This window comes from Triturus cristatus, chromosome 9, assembly GCF_964204655.1.
Source record: "Triturus cristatus chromosome 9, aTriCri1.1, whole genome shotgun sequence".
NCBI lineage: Eukaryota > Metazoa > Chordata > Amphibia > Caudata > Salamandridae > Triturus > Triturus cristatus.
The window spans coordinates 758,550,477-758,570,452 of record NC_140592.1 but is presented as its reverse complement, the minus strand read 5'-3'; the positions used below and the strand labels follow the sequence as shown (position 1 = coordinate 758,570,452).

Sequence of the window (19,976 nt, the reverse complement as noted above, 5' to 3'; positions counted from 1 at the left end):
TATTATTATTACACAGGGTATCTCAAACAAATGTAATATAATATCTGCAGTAAGTGACACCCACAAGCTTGGTCCTTTAAACCCTCCCAGCTTCACATTTGTAGAGAACATACTTCTATATCTTGGGTACCCACAAGGTGACACCACGTGGGAACCTGCCTTGAGATCCAGATTGGAGAACATTGTGTTCAGCCATGGCTTTTCAGTGGTGTCTGCCTTTTGTAGCTTCTTGAAAGCATGGTTGACTTTGGAACAACACTGAAGAGAATTTGGCAGAGACGCAGATTCACTTGCTGCACTGTATTATCTATGTGCAGTCTCACTCCTTTCAAAGGTAGCCCATCTGCATGAAGAATTGTTTATGTATTTGAGCATGTCTTTGAGGTCACACGTGCATACATTGAAAGTGAGATGTAATAGCTCTAATACTTTTTCATTACTGAGGCTATGAAGCATTCTCACAGCACCCTTAGTAGTTAATATTTTTGTAGCCACTTCTGTCCAGGATGCACCTTAGTTTCAAGGATACTTAAAAGGTGCATCAGGGAAACTCCTGGAACAGAAGAGTGGCCAGTGTCTGCAATGAAGTGGTAGAGACTGACTCCATACGCGCATGGCTGCAAAGACGCATTAAGGTCAGGCAACCGGGCATGGACGGTCTAGGAAGGCAAGGCTATCTGCCACCCCACAAGTTGGATTATGCCGTGAACACTACCAAGGACAATGTAAAAGTATGGGCATGGCCGCTGAGTGATTAATAGAGAAGAAAAATAATAAGTGGGGGGAAAGGAGAACATTCTGACATTTTTGCGCCAAGGAAGTCAATATCAAAGCATCAATAAAAGATACACCAACATCTAAGTATAAATTGTCGTTCGTAGACACTATCATGGAAGCATCAGAAATGAAAGAGAAATGAATCCTCAGACTTTGGAGACAGTTAATACACATAATTAAAGCAGATGCAGTTAGAGGAATAGACAAAGAACTGGAACATTTCAGGAGCAAACAAAAACAAAAGGGCATGCAACATCTCTTTGTGCTGGGAGCAATGGTTTTACAACTCAAGTAGAACATCTTATTCAGTCTACTAAGTCGGTATCTCCGAATGACCCGTGTCCCCCTTCAGTGCACAAAGAAATTCATGAGCCAGTAACGAAATGCCTAACCAACATTTTTAATTCTATGTTTCTATCAAGCATTTTTCCGTCAGCTTGGAAGAAGGCATCCATTCTTCCTCTGCTAAAAAAGCCAAACTTCGATCCTGACATTCCTTCAAGCTATCGACCTATTTCCAGACTTCCTTTCTCGGCGAAGGCCATTGAAAAAAATATGAATTCCTAACTTACCCAATTCATTAAAGAACACAATGTGTTAGACCCAACTCAAATTGGCTTTAGATCAGATAATGGCACCAAGACGGCGCTTATCAAAGCCACAGACGAACTTAAAAATATCCTTGATGAAGGAGGAAACGCAGCTGGGATCCTGTTGTCACTATCCATGGCCTTTGTCCCAATGGATCATCCGACACTATGCCATTGCCTAGAGACCATGAGTATAAAAGGTACAGCCTTAGATCTACTTAGATTGTTTCTAAATAATAGGGAATACACTGTGATACTAGACAATTTCAGTTAAAAACCTTGTCACTACCATGCGGGGTACCGCAGGGGGTCTTCGCTCAGTCCCTCTCAATTCAAGTTATACGTGGCTGAGCTTGCCCCGCTGATTCAATCTTTTGGTCTTTCACTTACTTCCTGCACAGACGACGCACAAATTGTGGTCTCTGCGGCAAACAAGGCCAATAATAAGAGCATACAGCTTCACAACTGTATGAAAGAAATCGGAACCTGGATGGATACGCATTGCCTTAAGTTAAATTCTGATAAGACACAGGTAATTTTCTTTGGTAACAACCCTCGCTTTTGGACTCCTGACTGCCATCTCCTGATATATTCCCAACAGGAATCTCACATCTCTGGGCACCTACTCAGTCACACCATCTAGAGTTAAGAAAACCAAATGGGGAGGTAGCAGCTTCCTTGCAGGAGCCACTAAACTTTGGAATACTCTGCCTCTTCATATCAGATCCTCATCATCTCTGCTGGCCTTTAGAAAACTTCTTAAAACTTGGATATTCAACAGGTAAACTGTTCCTTCCACCACTCACCATCACTATTCTGAGCTATCAGTGCCAAGACACCCTTTGGAAAACGTTGCGCTATATAAATTCATTTAACATAACGTAACAAAAAAGGAGCACACTTGTTGAGTATGAGGCTTGTCCAATAAAGCGGATTATCTTGAACAGTACGATGCTCGATCACAGCATAGTGCTTGTTCTTTTAAAAGGTGTGGAGGGAGCATATCCATCAATATTACACTAACAATCATTTTTCAGGCTAAAGGTAGAGAAGCACCTTATTCCCAGGATATGTTGGTTGAATTTAACCCTGAAGTTCAGCATACTGCTGGAAGATGGGCAACTGTTGTTCTCAGAATAATGGATTGCAGAGACGGCTCGCTATAATGGGCTCCACCCTTCAAATAATGAACAGGCCAGTAGCAGTGCTCCAAAAAAAAAAAACCTTTTTGCTTAAGCAAAGGGAGTACGTTTGCACTCTTTACATAAGAGCAAGGTAGCTAGCAACCACTGTTTATCTTCTGAGGCCAGGGACGTCGGGCGTCCTTGTATCCATCCCTAATCAACAGAGGCAGACTCTAAAGTCCTATGTGAGAAAGCGGAGGAGAAACGGACTGACTTGACAGCGTCACCTGTGATCTGCTGTGGAAAAAACAGGCCATGCTGCCCTTCCTTTGCTGACCATAATGGGGTAACATCAAGATATGGATGCATTTTGGACTCCGGCGGCAACAATACAAGTTGGGCCTTCACATGGAGTGGAGCACAGGAGCAGACATGAGGCGATAAAAGCAGCACAACTACAATTTTACTGATAGGTCCATTAAAAACTCATCATTTAGCTCTGAGCGTGCACAACAGTTTATCAGTAGGCGAAAAATTTGGTATATATAAGTAAAATCCTAACTTTAACCATCCCATGGGTCCATTTCCTACTAGCTTAATTTATGTTCATGCCAAAATTTAGATTAGTAACCTGTAACCACAAGATGCAATTGGAATATTAAGACTTCTGACATTTTCCTTTCTATGCCTCTCTAGGTACTGTGACTGGGGCATTTGCTTTAGAGGTCTGGCTTGGATTAGGATCAGACAGTACTCTCAAATACCATCTGCATGCACATTGTACTTTCAGAACCCACTGCTGAAATTGACAAAATGTTTTGTCATTTAATAGCAGCTTTTATTAAAATAGACAATGTGCTGGGTGGATGCCATGTCCTTTGAGTGGTGGGAGACATTCTACTGCTCTAGTCCTTTTTAATGTGTTTAAAATTTTCATATGCTGAGCATTTGTATGGGATGCACTTCTGCTCTCACAATATTCTCTGTGAAGCTTTAAAGTGCACAATTTGCTGCCCACAGCACTGTCATACATTTGAACTGTAGATGGACAGGGTCAGGGCCAAACAAAAGGACCAACAAGCACATTATCCATTTGCCTATGGCTTATAATTGGAATATGTCATTAATGCCCGCTCAAAATCTCTGGAATGTTAACCAATGTTTGTGGGAAGTGGGCACTCAAAATTCTGTCACATCGAAATTTAGCTTACTTGCGTCTCTTGCTTGCTTGATACAATTCGAGACATGTATTTAAGCCCCCACCAGTTTCAAAGTTCACCAACCGTCACTGATGGATAGTAGGAAAACTAAAAGATTTCAAACAGTTGCAAAGCAAACGAGATCCTGCCGAATGAGTGGCACAATATATTTTTCTTCCTTGTCCTACCGCTCACAATTCTAAAAAGGAAGCACACAAGCCAGACTTAGAAAAGCTTGGTTGTGAGGGAAGTTCCAGAACCTGCTGTTAGTACAATCGTTAAAGGTGAGAATGACAAGCAAGACAATCTCTTGTTCGACCTTGAGAGGACATAGGCTTATGTGAACACAGTTCCTGTGAAGCTTTTGTAAAGGGAATTCAGGAGATTTGATAAGGAGAAGATAACGCTGAGCATGGTAATTTTGCTTTGTGGTATTCAAAGAAAATATACGAGTCCCTAGGTTTTATAAAAAAGTTTGCATTAGTGACTTCCCATGTAGTTATTTCACCAAAGGAACATCTTGTGATCCTTAGATGTTTAAAAAAAAAAAAGAAGACTTTTATTGAGAACTGCAGAAAGTAAACGGCATGGACATCCAAAGATCTCTCATCTACTTATAAAGCTTTCATGATTTTTACTGGAAACCCATTCTACCTCTTTGGGAGAGGGTATCTGAAATTGTTAGGGTTTGGGTTTCCTGATCTAGATATACTGGTCTGCCTTTTGATGATTCATCTGTTGCAGTATTTATTGACCAATAGTGACAAACTTGATTGGATGTTAATTAATGAACACATACTTTCTTGCTGTTCTTGAAAAAACAACCGCTATCCATGACGAATAACTAGAATCTTCCAGGAGTTCACATATTGACTATATCCCTCTTGTGGTGGTTGAACGGAGTTTCACAATGTTCTCACTCTTAGTTGATACAGAGTCATCCTTATGATGAAACCCCAATTTGCAGGCTAATGGTAAGATTTGATGTTGGAAACCTTGTTTTAGTAATGATTTATTCATAGTTAAACAGCTATGTAATGAGGACAATGTTGTCCCCATTTCAAAGTCTTGATCTCGAATATATTTTGAAGAAGAAGGTTTTCAGTAAATGCCAGTCTCTGGTGTTCGCTTCTTCCAGAGGCAGACTGTTGGGAGAAGAATGTGACATATCTGGTCAGGCCTCTTCTTTTGGTTTTAATGGAGGGGTGATTTATGCTTCTAATTTTCAAAAACTGCTGAGGTTTGCACACAGCAGTAACCTAATTCCATGTCTAAACATGGGATCCGAGTTTGGAATTCAACTTTGGACGACTGAATTTAAAAGATAGTGTTGTAAAGGATTTGGATTCAATTTAGGATCTACTTTGTTTCAACATCAATAGATTGCACTGATGTTGCAGTCTCGTCATTGCTCTTTTTAGTAATTTTCACTATCAAAACTACCCGCCAGCGGAGCCTCATGTTGTGTATAATGCTACTTTCTTGCAACCAGCTACAGAGAGAAACCCATCTGGCTAGAGTCAACACACTTCCATTGGCTACAAATTTAGTCTAGACTGGTTGCTTTGTTTACAAACTCAACTGCAGCACTACCGTCAGTTTAAGACATTTTGTGGCTTCTCCAGAGGATTTTCCTTTTGAGGCAGACAACCTACTCAATCCTCTCAGCAGCACCAGCAAACCAACCCACTCTATAAAAAGTACTAGGGACGGTGCAAGTGTAGAGGCTGTTACTTCCCCTCTGTTCCTCATTCTCTTCCCCAACCACCACAGGGAAGCGAAACTTGCTTCCTCTTGTCGAAACACAGGGCCGATGATTATCCTCCTTTCCACAGGCTTGTACGGCCATCACTTCAGACCAATGGGTCTTACAAATTGTGAAAAGGAGGAGAGACCTACCCTTCCAACAGGCACCTCTACCCATTTCCCCCTTCTTCTCCCACCCTTCCAGCCGACCACCTTCAGATTCTTCCACAGAATGTAGAGATCTTAATGCAAAAAGGGGCATTGGAGATGGTGCCAGAGCAAGAACGAGCTATTGCTAGTATTTCCAGATCATGAAGGACCGCATTCTTCGTCCAATCCTAGCCCTTAGGGCTTTGAACTGGATCCTGAAAAAGGAGAAGTGCAAAATGATGTCCCTTGCACAGGTGTTGCTTGAGCAGGAAGCAGAAGATTGAATGGGGAGGCATATTTTCACACACCAATTCTTTGGTCTCATAGGAATTATCTTTGCTTCACAGTCGGATCAGCACATAATTCGTTTGCGGCCCTTCTATTTGGTGTACCTTCAGCCAACGTGCCTTCACAAAGGTGATGGCGGTGGTTACTGCCATCTCAGACGATCAGGAATCCTGGTATTTCCTCATTTGGACAACTGGCTTCTCAATGCCAACTCTCTGGGGATGTTGTTGCGCCACCTGCAAGTCACAGCAACTCTGCTGATCAACCAGGGCTTTTTCATCAACAAGCCAAAATCCCACCTGGTGCCATCTCAACACATCTTATTCATAGGGGCAGTGCTGGACATCACACCAAGTCAAGCCTTTCCCACTCCTCAGAGGGTTCAGGACATTCAGGCTGTGATTCCGATATTTCAGAATGAAGCACTAGTTCCAGTAGTGATGGTCTTATGCCTGCTATGTCTACTAGCCTCCTGCGTCTTGTTAGTCATTCACGCACACTGGCACATGAGAGCCCTTCACAAGCAGAGGTCCCCACATGGTGGAAAACAACAGCGTTCATTCAAAATCTCCAGGGACGCAGCAGCAAACTTGTAGTGGAGCGTGGAAGATAACTTGGAGCAAAGTAAGCCATTCCAACCACCACCACATAACCCCCTTGATCAGGAAAGCAGCCCTAGTTCTGAGGACCAGCTTGTCAGGAAAGAAAGTAGTGAAGGGGGGCTTGACACTCAACCCTTGCAACTCACTAACACATCTTACGGATGTGATGGCTACAGCCAGTGCTTAATCTGTAAAAGAATATGTGTCAGTGCCAAATGTTTTGCTCAGAAGCCTGCGGCCATCCCTATTGAGTATCAACCATTTCCTGAGGTATTGGGGCCCCTGTTCAGGTTAATACTCTGTGATGATTCCAGCGACTCCTCAAATATGACTAGACCTTCAGTGGTGGTTGTGGTGCGCCATCTGGACAGGGATTGTCCCGCTCGCTCCTCCTCAGGTGGTGTTAACTATTGAAGCTAACACAAGAGGGTGGGGGAGCAACAATGGGGTTAACAACAGCTTATGGGTCTCCTACAATCGAATCAGTCCTTCAGTTGAGGGGCGCTAGCTTCAGTTAATCGGGCAGTCTCACACTACCACCCCCTTCTTCTTGGTCATAATGTTTACGTAATGGAAAACAATCATGAGGCCAAGTCCTGTGTAAGCCACAAGAGGGGAAGGGAAACAAGGGTTTCCAGCCAGTGCTTAGTTTGTAAACAATTAGGAGCCAGCTCCCAAACGTTTGCTCAGAAGCCTGCGGCCACACTACTGAATAAAGCCAAATACAAGAGTGCATAGTCCAGAATCTACCTCATGTCTCTAATCCACCACCAGACACTCCCTGTCCCTTTATCTCACATTTGCAGGTGACTACATTCTCCCTTTGTAACAGGTTTTCCATCTTTTTCTTCCTCCTTCTTTTCCCCTTATTTGCTTTCTTGCTCTGGATCAGTCTAATGAGGAAAAATAACCCCTGGTGCTCAAAAATGAGGTTTGGTGAACCACACCTTCAGCCACCAGCTCCAATTAAGCACTGTTTCAAGCCTACTTTCTGTGGCCCAGAAGACTGGGGTTGTGGCAGAGAATCACCTTCTGTTTATATCAGCGTCATGAGTTCCGAGGATGGAGAACGGGCATGTGACATGTTTGATTCAGATTTTCCCATCCTCCATCTCCCTGTGCCTTCTTTTCTTCCAGTCAATCACAATGTGATATGGATTCCCTTGGCCAGACATAGACCTTTTTGCCTCCCAGCATGATACTTATCTTACTCAATTTTGTTTGTTGGCCCCCTCTCCAGAGCTTGTGTGGGACAATGCCCGTCTCCAAACAGTCGCTTTATGCCTGTCCCCATTTTCCACCTTCTGAGCAAGACCCTTGGAAGCTTATGGAGGGGAAGACAGAAGCTATATTAGTTCCTCCTTGGGGGCTGCCCATACCTTAGCTCCCCAAGTTACAATAGCTCTTAGTCCTTTCCCCATAGGCCTTTCCAATCTATCTTTTTCTGAGATTCCCCTCTCCAACTAGAGTGCTTCCTTCTTCAAATACAATTGGGAGTCTGGAGTTTGAGATGCTAGTTTTTTTTTTTAAGTTACCCTTTTTATTCAGGAATATAGGCATCCGAATATGCCTAAAATTTAGTCTCACCACTGGGCAAATGTAAAATCCTGGTGCTTGTTTAAAAGGCTTTTTTGAAGAACTTCAGGCCTTCTCACTGCTTTTTGTGCTCCAACCATGATTTCTTAGGGAATGCTTTCATTTAGGTCAGGCTGTTTTATTGTCATGAAGCTAGTAGGCACCTTTTCACACACCTCAGTGCTCAGAAATGTCCTCAGTAGCTCCCCTGGGTTCTGGGTTGCGCAGAATCTCTGTCTTCAAATGGCTGGTTCTTCAATTTACTTTCTCATCTTGTGACCTCCTTTTGGTTCTATATGTTTTTTTTCTGACAAGGTCATCTCATAACCTAGTATGGAATTTCTATGTAAAACCCCTTTACATTTTGACCATTCTCAAGATTGAGCCTTACCTGTGTTCTTTCCCTTTCCTTTCTCTACTAAGGAAGTGAGACTAAATTCACTAGCTGTGCACATTGCATTTTCTACTAATATTTTCAGAACACTTCCCTGTCATAAGACTGATGCTTTCAAATGAGAGCAACCACTTCATGTGCTCTATCATGCTTAGACTATACTGATGGACTATATCAAGGAGTATCAATATCTACAATAAGATGATTCCAAAGACTCAAAATACTGCAGCAAAACAACTATTGCGCATTAAAAGCTTTAAAGGCCCTGCTTTGGCTCTCAGTTGCCCGAAGATCTACCTTCAAACTGCTGTGAAGAACATACAAGACACTACACATTTCTGGACCATTATTGTTACAAATGAAAGTCAATAAATGCCACTTGCAATGAGGGCCTCTGTGTTTAAATAAAGGACCCTGGTGTTGCATAAATACATGTAGCTTTTTTATTTTTATATATTGACTTGTGATACCTTCATGTGGCTGGGGTATATCTTCACTATCAGGACTGGGAGGTAATTACTCGGGTACTTTGTTGTAATCTTAAGTTGTTATGTCACAGGACATGTGTTCTGTTACTTTAAGTATAGAGTTCTATGTACCATTCTAGTGTTGCTATGCTTAGTGACGTAACTGTATTCTGGAGCATTGCCAGTGTAAGCTGATCTGTGTGTGGGATTGCCAACGCTTCTCTGTGCTTCCAATAAAGTACTCTTCTTATCTACATATGATATGGAGGACATTAGGTACTTATTACTCAGTCACAGTTTTCCTGATCACAGTCTTAAATTTCCTGCCCTACCACATTTTTTCATGAGGGCAATGGAACATAGGATCTCTTCTCTCGGTCTGTATTACAGAATGATTCCAGGGGTTTGTTCGTAATTTTATCAGATTTCCTTTGTGAACACCAAAGTTAAGGAGCAGTAATATATTAGAGATTTTTTATCTTTTTAGTTAAAACTCGGATATACAAAAGTGTGTCTGCAGGATGAGGCGAACCTCAATATGCAAGCATTGTGGAGAGGAGGACTATGCATAATGAATCTTACTGGTAAGTAACCAGGTTATTACTCTGAATGGGGTATTCAAATGCAGCGAAAAGATTTTCTGGGTGAGAATCTAGCAAATAAATTACATTCTCTTTTCAAACATGACAGTTTTCGGACTTGAAAATGCAGTGTTTATCTTTGAGACTTTTCCTGTCCCCTTTTTTTTATCAGTAACATAAATTATAAAAGAGCCTAAACACACTGGCTTCTTGCAGTTTTTCCTGGTGCACTGTGAGTACTCTGTGTGTTGGAAGTATTCAAAAGAAAACACAAAGAACTTCTCAACAGTGGTTCTAGACCTTTTCACTTCTGTGGACCCCCATGTAATTATTACTGGAATCTGGGGATCTCCACTGAATCATTATTGGAATCTGGGAACCCCTCCCACAAGGAGTGATTACTGAAAGACTGGCACCCTGACCTAAGTAACTTCGATGATTTGAACTGCAATACAGAACACAAAAATACAGAAATGCTGGAGTATTTTATTTAATTCACAACAAATATAAAAAATAATAATTGTTTTTTATTTGGAAGTTTGTCACTTAAAAAAAAATTCAATTGAGGCCACCCATCCCCCATGCTATGTTCCGTTTGATACATTTGAACTGCTTCCAAAAATCAATCTGAGAATATGAACTTAATTTTTAACCTCCAATTTCAAATTCCTTCACATTTACAGAACATTTTAAAATTGAAATTTTACAGTTTGCTCCTTAATTTACATATACTTTATTAATCCGCAAATACTATTTAATTTTTTAGGCAGTCTCAGACCCCTAGGGTTCAGCAAGAGGTTATGAACTGCTGCTTTGTAACATACCTTAATAAACAAAATAAATGTAATCTCTGCTAGAGCTTTGGGGTCTGTGTTTGATTTTGCCCTGAGCCATCTGCAAGCTTTCAGTTTTAGGAAACATCCCCTAGGCTCAGCGCAATTACTGACCATTCAATGTCTCCCTCTCTGCACCGCTCTGGTCTCTCAATTGCAGTCACTCTTCTTTACAGGCTCATACAGTATGCCGTCATTTTCACATTCCAATAGAGTTTCCTAGACTTACCAGGGTGTCTCCACCAGCCTCTGAAAGATGGTGCAGAGCCAGCTCCTGGTTGGTCCCGCCTCCAGGGAAGACACTTGAGCATGCTGCTTTCAGCAGGGTGTCCACTGAAAGAGACAAAAGGGTGCATGGTCATCCTGGGCAGCCACCGTAATGGAGGCCAGAGCAATCAAGGAGAGGAACCTTCAATTTTTAAGAATGGCATTCAGCATCATGATTCACAGGTATGCTCACACTTCCTCTTCCTACATTTGATACCACGACTAAAGGATTGGAACCTGTGATGTTCTCCTCACAAAGACTTTTTGTGGACCAAGGATCAGGGTAGGCCACCAAATGACCACACTACGAAGAAGCCTTTGATCTCTTTACCTTTAGGATGAAAGCCTTGTTCATACAGTTGACCAACATTCTCAAAACTCGTAGAAGGCCTCCTTGTTCTCTGCTGCGTTAAGGGTTATAAAACAAAATATTGCACGCTAGAGTCCAAATGGCACAACCATCGGTATATTTGCGTAAACATAATATCACTGCTTTATGAAGTCTTTTTTTAAAAAAAAAAAAGCTTTCCTGATGGCAAAGAAGGGCTTTAATAAAGCTAGTAGTCACCTGTGGACACTTTCAAATTACCAACCACTGCACTTAGCAGCAATCATTATTCTCCTTGCATAACCCCTTTACAGAATTATGCACCAAACTAAACCATCCAATTATAGAGAAAAGCAATATCATTTATGGATCCATAGGTGTGACTGCTAATCAGTCATGGCTCCACAAAGCAGGTTCTTTGACTTGGGAAGATCTGCCCCTAGGTTTCCGACCATTTTTTACTCTCAAAGAAGCTGCTACAAAAGAAAAAACCTATCTAAACTGAAACCTACAGATTCACACTTTTACCCAGCTCATTCTTGGCTGATGAAACAGCACTGTGTTAACCTCTCCATCAAACAGTGTCTTTGTCTGGCCCAGTGCAATAAGATCTAGTCACTCCTCTGTTAAAAAAGGCTAGTTGTCCACTGTCCAATTTGTTGGCTTGTCATGAGTCTAAAATACTGGAAAAATGCATTGTCCAGCAATTTCTGTCTTTCCCAGACATTCACTAAATACTGTGCACAATACAATTTGAGTATAGACTAAGGTAGCCCTTCTAGGCTTCAGCAATGACACCCTTGAATATATCAACCAATGACCAGCCTCTTTTTTCAAAATGTTGGATCTCTCAGTGTCCATTGAGACAGTTGAACATTGCACGTAAGTAGTGTTTTCCTCAAAGGCCGCCGACAGCACTAATAGTGGATTCAGTAAGCATACTCAGTGGGTTGAATGTGTGCCATTTAGATTTAAGACCAGCAGTTTCAGTTCATGGACTCAGGGTTCATCTAGGTTTCCCATTATATTTAAAATATTTATGCGCCCCCTTTTGGTTCTTCAAACGAAATGGCAGGTGCCCATTCAAACCACATACAGGTATACATTATGTTTTCTCAGATCCCAAACTTAGGTAAGACCTTGAATACCAGTTAGTGGATGTCCAAGAGTGGATATTAATCAGATATCTATCATTAAATACCCTAAAGACGAAGCTTTTTATATTTGGACGGAAAGGCAAGCCTTAACTCCCATCTGTGCACTGCCCAAACCCTTCAGCCTGGCCATTTAACATGCTGAATAAAGTTGAAAACCTCAGATGCCACCCTAAATCTACACATTAGCACCTTTTAAGCATAAGAAAAACTGAAGCTAATCTTTTCCTTACTGCCTGAAAAACACGTTTCTACAGTAGTCAAAGATTCCCGCTGTCCCCGCTAACTGCTAACTTATTTATCTAGCAAGTAAATACCCATAAAGGCTGCCCTGCGTTAAAAGAAAATCAAGCTATTGAGCAATGATTCAGGTTTTCAGTTGCCTGCAGAATACAAGCAGTCAAGATTGTTAGTTATGGGTATGAAGCTCAGCTCGACATTGAATTCCACCCTTTGACAGTCTGAAAAGAGAAGATGTGACTAGCATAGTGGGTCTTGCAACAGCTTTAGGAACTATAAGGAGCCAAGCATCAGAGGCCCTGAGATATCTGGGTGGAACATATATGGAAAAATGTCCTGTAGAAAAGTAAGGCCCAACACATTAACAGCACTGTACAACACACATAGACATTTTAACAGTGAATAGTTGGCTGTGGGGAGACAATGGAGCTTGGTCAAGTGGCCAGAGATAGATATCTGACAGGCAGACATGACCAAGGAATATGCACGCTGCTGAGGTCTGTATGGCTCCATTTAAGAGGTATACAGGAAGGTCAGGACACAGCGAGGTGCCGCAGTTCAGATAGGAGCCACTGACTGCTTAGCTAACTGCGAATTGATAAAAAAAGGTTAAAAATTGTAAACATTTTCAAAGCATTCTCAAAAAACTGAAGTAACTTGGTTATCAGGGGAACAAAGTTCAAGGGCTGATTAAAAGAGGAGGTTCTGCACTGTGACTGATTACAAGGGGAGGTGGTTCTGCACTGTGATCACAGGAGAAGGAGGTTGACCAGTTTTGAATGACCACCAACTGCTCGAGCAGAATAACAGGACGCTTTCCGCAACAAGAACCATCGTTTTATCAGAATTTTGTTTCAATTAATGAAGTCATTTAACCTGTGGCATAATGCAGGCAGTTGTCAAAATGCAGTTGGGAAGATAGAAGGTTTCCATATCCAGCCTCACAGTAATCTGCGTGTCATCATTTGTCATGGTTTGGATATGGTTGCACTGTCTGAAGTGTCACAATGGACAACAAAATCTAACTAAAATGTGGCTGAATGATTGCCAGCAGCAATTCATCCATGACCTTAAGCTGAATAGCATGAGCATAGACCATACAAGAAAGTCCAAAAGACCAGATGAGAGGGGGGAAGAGGGCCACTGAGAGTGTAGGGTTCAAAGAACAGCCTTGCAGGACTCTCCAAGTGAGGGAGTGGATCCTGAACTGAAAAGGTGCTGTGATTCACCAGTTCCTACCTCATTTTTATATATAGTAAAGCAGCTCCACCAAAATAATTATGCTCAAGTTATGGATTGTCTTGGGGTCCAATGCACCCACAGTTTCCAGTTCAAGCATGGCATTCACTTAAGGTGCACTAAGGCTCATCTCTCGCCTCACCAGATACTAATATGCTTCTTAGGAAGCACTCGAAGTTTACTAACGTGGAGCCTAGACACCAGGGGTTCCTCCACCAAACCAATAGCATCTCTTTCAAGCAACTAATGAGAACTACATGCAGGCTACACACTACAGACTAGGGGTGGGCGGAATTTGCGAAATTCACTTTCGCAAATTATCGCGAAAATTTTAAAAATCTCTGCAAACACGTGGAAATATCACGAAGATGCGGAAGTTTTTTCCCGCCCGTTCGCGCTATTTTCTGCGTGGTCGCGGCTCGCCAACTTACCCATGTGGTTGCTCGCGGGCGCGGCCATCTTGTTTTCACTTGTCTCGCGATGCATGATCGCGAGAAGAAAGACGTGATCGCGTGACGAATGACGTTACTGCGGGAGCGAACTGTCGCGAGACAGCGCAAATGGCTACCATCAATCCAACATCTCGTGGAGAACGCGACCGGATCGGGAAAACTTGTCGGCGAACGCGGGGATTCAGGTAAGGCGATCGCGCGCACGCGAGAATGTATTATTTTACAGCACGAGCAAGCAAAACATTTCCGGTAAAATGCGGATTGCGGAAATTTTGACATTTTCGCGCTCTCCGCGGAACGCGAAATTGTCAAATTATCGCAATTTCCGCGAGCGGAACGGAATTTTAGCCCAGGCCTACTACAGACCCTTGAGTTTCCGGAACTACTATATTATACAGTACACAAACACATCAGTCTATTCACAATAATTTGCTGACATCTAAACTCCAGTCTGCAAAGAAATCCAAAAACTGCTCCAGTTCACTTTGGCTAGTAAGAGGGCCCTGAGACACGCAGCAATGCACACCTCAGACAGACCCTACCATTGGTGATGATGCAATCTACAAATGCTGCTAACATGAGCAAGGATACAGCCCATCAGGGTTAGAACTCATTGGCCTACAGGTATCTATAAAAATGTATCTATAAATGAGGGATCAAGGAAAGAATTCATGGTGCCTTCCTGGACCCTTCACTAGCGGTCTATCCATCATTAATGTCACTGGGGCCCAAGCGTCTTTTGGTCCATCTGCGCCTCAATATTTGCTGTATTTCAGTACTTAACCAGGGAACTGGAGGGAGCAGATTTTCCTTGGTGCACTAGGGGTCCTGGAATCCTTTCTACACCACTGCCATCCACATTTCTTTACCCATCCCCTGTCACAATGCAGGGCTGTGTTTCATTACATCTGTTACCATCTGACCTGGCCACCTACCCCATTTTTTAAATCAAGGTTCCACCATTCCTGCTGGTGTGATACATTGGTCTCTTACCGCTCTGTTGGATGTCTGCATCCCATTCCAGCTCTTCCCAAGGCATCCACACCAGCTCCTCTGGCAGCGGTCCCATAGTGGTGGTAATGGGGTTGTTCAGTTCGGGCAACTCTGCTTGATAATCTGGTCCGATATTTATCTGACTGACAAAAGAAACATGCGTTGAGGGGTGGGTGTCCTTGAAGGGCAAACCCTGGGCCATGTAAGCTACCATTGGGAAGGTGGGTCGATCATTCACTCTATTTTGGATTTGGTGCTTATATACGCTAGTTTCACACTGGTTCAAGATCGCGCATTGGGGCATTGTAAAGTTTAAGACTGTAGCACCTTTATTCCCCCTCTTTTCAACCCTATCACAACTGTCCCCATACAGTGCACAGGTTGCCTCACAGGGGGATGCATGTGTCTAACCTCACGTCATTTCACCTGCCATTGGAGTGGCTCCCCAACTGCATAGAGTGATCTGACCGGGTTCATGAGACTTACGGTATGGCAGCTCCATAAATGTGCCCAGCTTCCTCAAGTTGGATACCATGTGAGCCTGCTGTGATAAAGAAAAAGATTGAGTGGGTGGTCATTGAAAAGAAACCTGTTGCATTTTAGAATTTGTCTGCACAATCCAAGGCATAGTCATTTGTCTTTTATTTAACACAGATACAAGTCTTCCCAAGCATTCTTATACTTATAGGGGCCTAGTCTCAAACTGCCTTTTGTAATACTACAAAATGCTATTCACGAATCAAAAAACAGAGTCCCCAACTTACACCTCCGCTATCTTCTCCTATCTTTTCTGTGCTCTCCTGTCTTTTCCGTTAAGAGCTCTCCGCCAGGGTGATGGAGACCTCCACACACATAAGTACATGTTTTTGTAGTAAATGTGGGAGAAGCAAGGCAGAGTATCTGGAAATTACTTGCTACTAAATGGGAGGGGTTTAGGGAAATTTAAGGACAGGTGAATACAAACACACACCTACAAAAGAATGAGACTATTGCTACTAACAACTTACACTTCTAACATAACTATAAACTTAAAGATTTAACAAGCTCAAATGTACTCCAGCCCAGCTTTGGAGTAAGTCAAGCACCGCATATGGCCACTGATAGGGACTGCTGTGCACTCCCATAGAAAACAGTGAGGGGCGGCATATAAAATAACACCCCATAGTACCTCACTGCGGCAGAGGTGCTAGCATGTAAGTTCGATAGGAGTGATACAAGTTATGGGTCCACACCCATCAAGTGGAGCAGATCCCAAAGCTTCTTACGGTTTACCCTGTTGAATGTGGACGTGAGGCCCATGAATGCCACATGAAGCGATCCAGGTTTTTAAAAAATATTTTTATTAATTGACATTTCAATTCAACAATACAAACCCATCAAACAGGCCAGCTGAATACCAAAGAAGCAACATTTTTTTTTTGTAGATGAGTCCACTTCATACACAGTAATAAAGACACGCCGCATTACATCCGCCACCCCAAAATTCCATACATGGTGTATACACTTTCCATGTCGTAGTATACTCACAGAATAACAGATACGTGAAAAACATAAAATTACCGGATACGTCTTTGTCTAAGAGGGCCAAAACCAGAAGAACACTCCCCCTTAGCCACCTAGATTAGTGACCCCTAAGTTATACAATATACATGAAAGTAAGGCAATGACACAATACATCTACAGGGTTGGCTGCAAGGCCGCCATCTCCGACGTCACAGTCTCACCGTGTGTGCTAGCGGACCATGTTAAGAATGGATCCCAGATGTTCTGGGGTCTGGAAGCTGGTGGCAGCAACTCCCAATACGTACTTAACTGGGTGTGACCATATGTAATATCCCTTACCCAATCCTTGACTGAGGGCACCCTCCGCCTACCCCAATGCACTGCAACTTGATGTTTTGCAAATAAAAGGAGGAGGGCGTGAAGTTTACGCAGCTTAGGTGGCGTGTCCTTTACATAACCCAGTAGACCTATCACTGGAGATGGAGTCAGTGTCACCCCCAATATGTCATTAACTGCATCAAAAATTGCTGCCCAAAACTCAGCTATCTTGGGGCAGTGCCATGCCACATGCAAAAAACATAGCCAGTGCAAAGCCACATCTCCAGCAATCACTCTCCGCTCGAAGTCCTATACGATGAAGACCAACCGGCGTTCTATAATATCTATGCAAATATTTTAAATGTATCAAACGTAACTTGTAATTCGGGGAGAGCTCTCACAATTGCCCAAAGCAAAAACTCCATTGCTCTTCTGGTTGAGAGAGTTTGACGTTATGATCGGAGCTGTATCTTGCATGCACGAGTATAAACGAGTAACCAGTTTCCGCGATGAAGGAAACTTCAGCAGTTTATCTAGTGCAGACATAGTCGGTGGTGCCCTCGGAAAATCCACCCCCAAAGAGCGACACACCGGGCGGATTTTATGATATAGAAAGATTTCAGCAAAAGGCACCGTCTGTCCCTCGGCCTCGACAGGCGGAGGCCGAAATGTGTCTCCGGGGTACAAGTCTCCAAACGTCTGGAGTTTCATTTTCGCAGCTAGTGTCCCACTTAGGCTGTCTTGTACACAAGGCATCATTGGGTTCTGCGGCAGAGGAACTGAGGGAGCGTAAAGCAACGGGAGTCTCGCCCTCCTACGCAATTCGTTCTACGCCCAACACAGGGTTCCAGCCGAATCTATATCACCGCGAGGACGGCGGGGTTTGTGATATAGCGCCACCTTAAGTGGGATTGGGGCCATTACCTCTGCCTCGACCGCTACATGCGGCTGGAATGGAGTCGGGTGCACCCAATAATGTAAGAACTGGGCTTGCGCACAAAGCGCATATAGGTGCATATCTGGGGCACCCAAACCACCCTGCTTCAACGGGAGAGTGAGAAGATCCCACGAAGCTCTGACCTGTCCGCCCGCCCACGCCAGCGTGAGAAGATGGGACTTAAGTGTGTTCAAGAAGTGCTTGGTGACCGGGATTGGTATGTTAACGAACAAATATAAAAATTTCGGCAGAATGACCATTTTGGCGAGAGCTATTCTACCCGTCAGGGACAGCGGCAGTTTCGCCCATATTTTCACGTTGTCCTCCAGCCAAACCATCGTACGGCCATAATTCAGGCGCCACACTTCCTGTGTGTCGCGGCACACCCAGACGCCCAGGTATTTAAACTCACCCGCCTCCCAGCGCAAGGGGAACTCCAAGGTCACCGGAGGGGTACCGGCAGTCAACGGGAAGATCACAGACTTAGTACAGTTGATGCACACGCCCGAAAGCCCACCAAAGCGGATGAATTCTCTCAATATTGGGTCTAGATTCTCTTCTGGGTTTATTATATATAGCGTAACATCATCAGCATACAGGGATATAAGCAGGTTCCGGGAGCTAAAAGCAATACCCCTCATGGTGTGATGCTGTCGGACTCGGGCCGCGAGGGGCTCCATCGCAATGGCGAACAGGAGAGGGGACAGTGGACACCCCTGTCGAGTCCCACGCGTGATCAAAAAGGGGTCAGATAACAGACCGTTTACCCGGACGCGTGCCGAGAGGGAAGTGTATAGCAGCTGGATGATCTGTATAAAAAGCGGGCTGAAACCCATTCGCCTTATGATGCGGGATAGGTAGGGCCATTCAAGCGTGTCGAACGCCTTGGTGGCGTCCAAGAACACCACCGCAGCTTTTTCGTCTGGGTGCAGGTAATGGAGAAGAACGTTCGTAAATTATGGGAGGTGGATCTCCCTGGAATAAAACCCGACTGGTCTGGGAGGGCTATCATTGGTAAAAGTGGTTGCAGCCTGTTAGCTAAAAGTTTTGCGAACATTTTCACATCCACATTGATCATGGAAAGTGGGCGGTAGGAGTCAAGCTCCTCCGCCGACTTCCCAGGTTTTAAAAGCGTAATAATTGTCGCCTCTCTCATGGACTGCGGCAGTACCCCCAACTCCAGTGCTTCACCGTAAACCTCCAATAGGCGAGGCGCCAACTCCGCAGCATAAGTCTTGTAGAAGGATGTAGTTAGACCGTCCGGACCAGGCGCCTTACCCAGAGGCAGGCTTTTAATAACTTGTACCATGTCCTCTACTGTAAAAGGGAGGTCCATATATTTCCTATGGGAGTCATTAAACCAGACCAACGCTACGGTCTCAAGGAAGTCATCTAATTCCTCTGCGCATGATCCCTGAGTGGTCGTGTATAATTTATGATAGAATGCAGCAAATTCGTTCGACACCCCCATATGCCCCCTAATCATGTCTCCCTCCGGGTTCCGGATCTCATGAACAAACGTCGCTGATTTAGATGGTCTAATCATGCCAGCGAGTGTACGGCCCGGCCTGTCCCCTTCCCCATATCTGCACACTTCAGCATATTTACCTAGGAATTTTGTTTCACGCTGCGCCTCCTCCGCATAGTCCAACAGAAGAGCCTTTAATTTCTGCGCCACATGAGTGTCACTGGCAGAATAATACATCCCCTCCATTTCCTTTATTCGGGCCTCCAGGGACGCCAGCGTGCCTCGTATCGCCTTAAGAACGCCCGCCTGCCTCGCAATGCATTGGCCCCTGATCACCACCTTAAAGGCCTCCCAAAGTGAGGCCTCAGATTCCACCGACCCTTCATTGTTAACATAATAGTCTAGGATGTCCCTCCGAATTTCCTCCCTGAAGGCCTCATCCATCAGAGCATGGGGCGGGAGTCGCCAGCTGAATGCCTGGGGGGGCACCCCAGAAGGGTCAATTGCAACAAGCACGGGGCATGATCCGACAGCGTTCGCGGTAAATGCAACACGTCGGCAGTCCAGGCCGCAGCATCTCTTGATACCAGCCAAAAATCTAAGCGGGACCATGCTCCGTGATCAGAAATACATGTGCCCTCCCTGGCCAAGGAGTGCCTACTGCGCCATATGTCCACCAGGTCACCATCCTGAATTATGGACTGCAACGCGGTGCTAGCCGCCAGATGCAGGACACGAGCCGCGCCCCTCC

The 19,976-nt window shown here is 44.0% G+C and overlaps 1 protein-coding gene across 1 annotated transcript in view; it reads right to left on the bottom strand.

The window, feature by feature from the left end:
* The window catches only part of LOC146798781 (uncharacterized), a 113,291-nt gene that overhangs the window by 11,178 nt on the left and 82,137 nt on the right, over nucleotides 1–19,976 (bottom strand). Inside the window, exons 7-9 of the mRNA XM_085627777.1 lie at nucleotides 15,486–15,543; nucleotides 15,000–15,142; nucleotides 10,556–10,659 (exon numbers count right to left, since the gene is read on the bottom strand). Of these exons, the coding sequence (XP_085483903.1) occupies nucleotides 10,556–10,659; nucleotides 15,000–15,142; nucleotides 15,486–15,543 (305 nt within the window). The remainder of the gene's footprint in view (nucleotides 1–10,555; nucleotides 10,660–14,999; nucleotides 15,143–15,485; nucleotides 15,544–19,976) is intronic.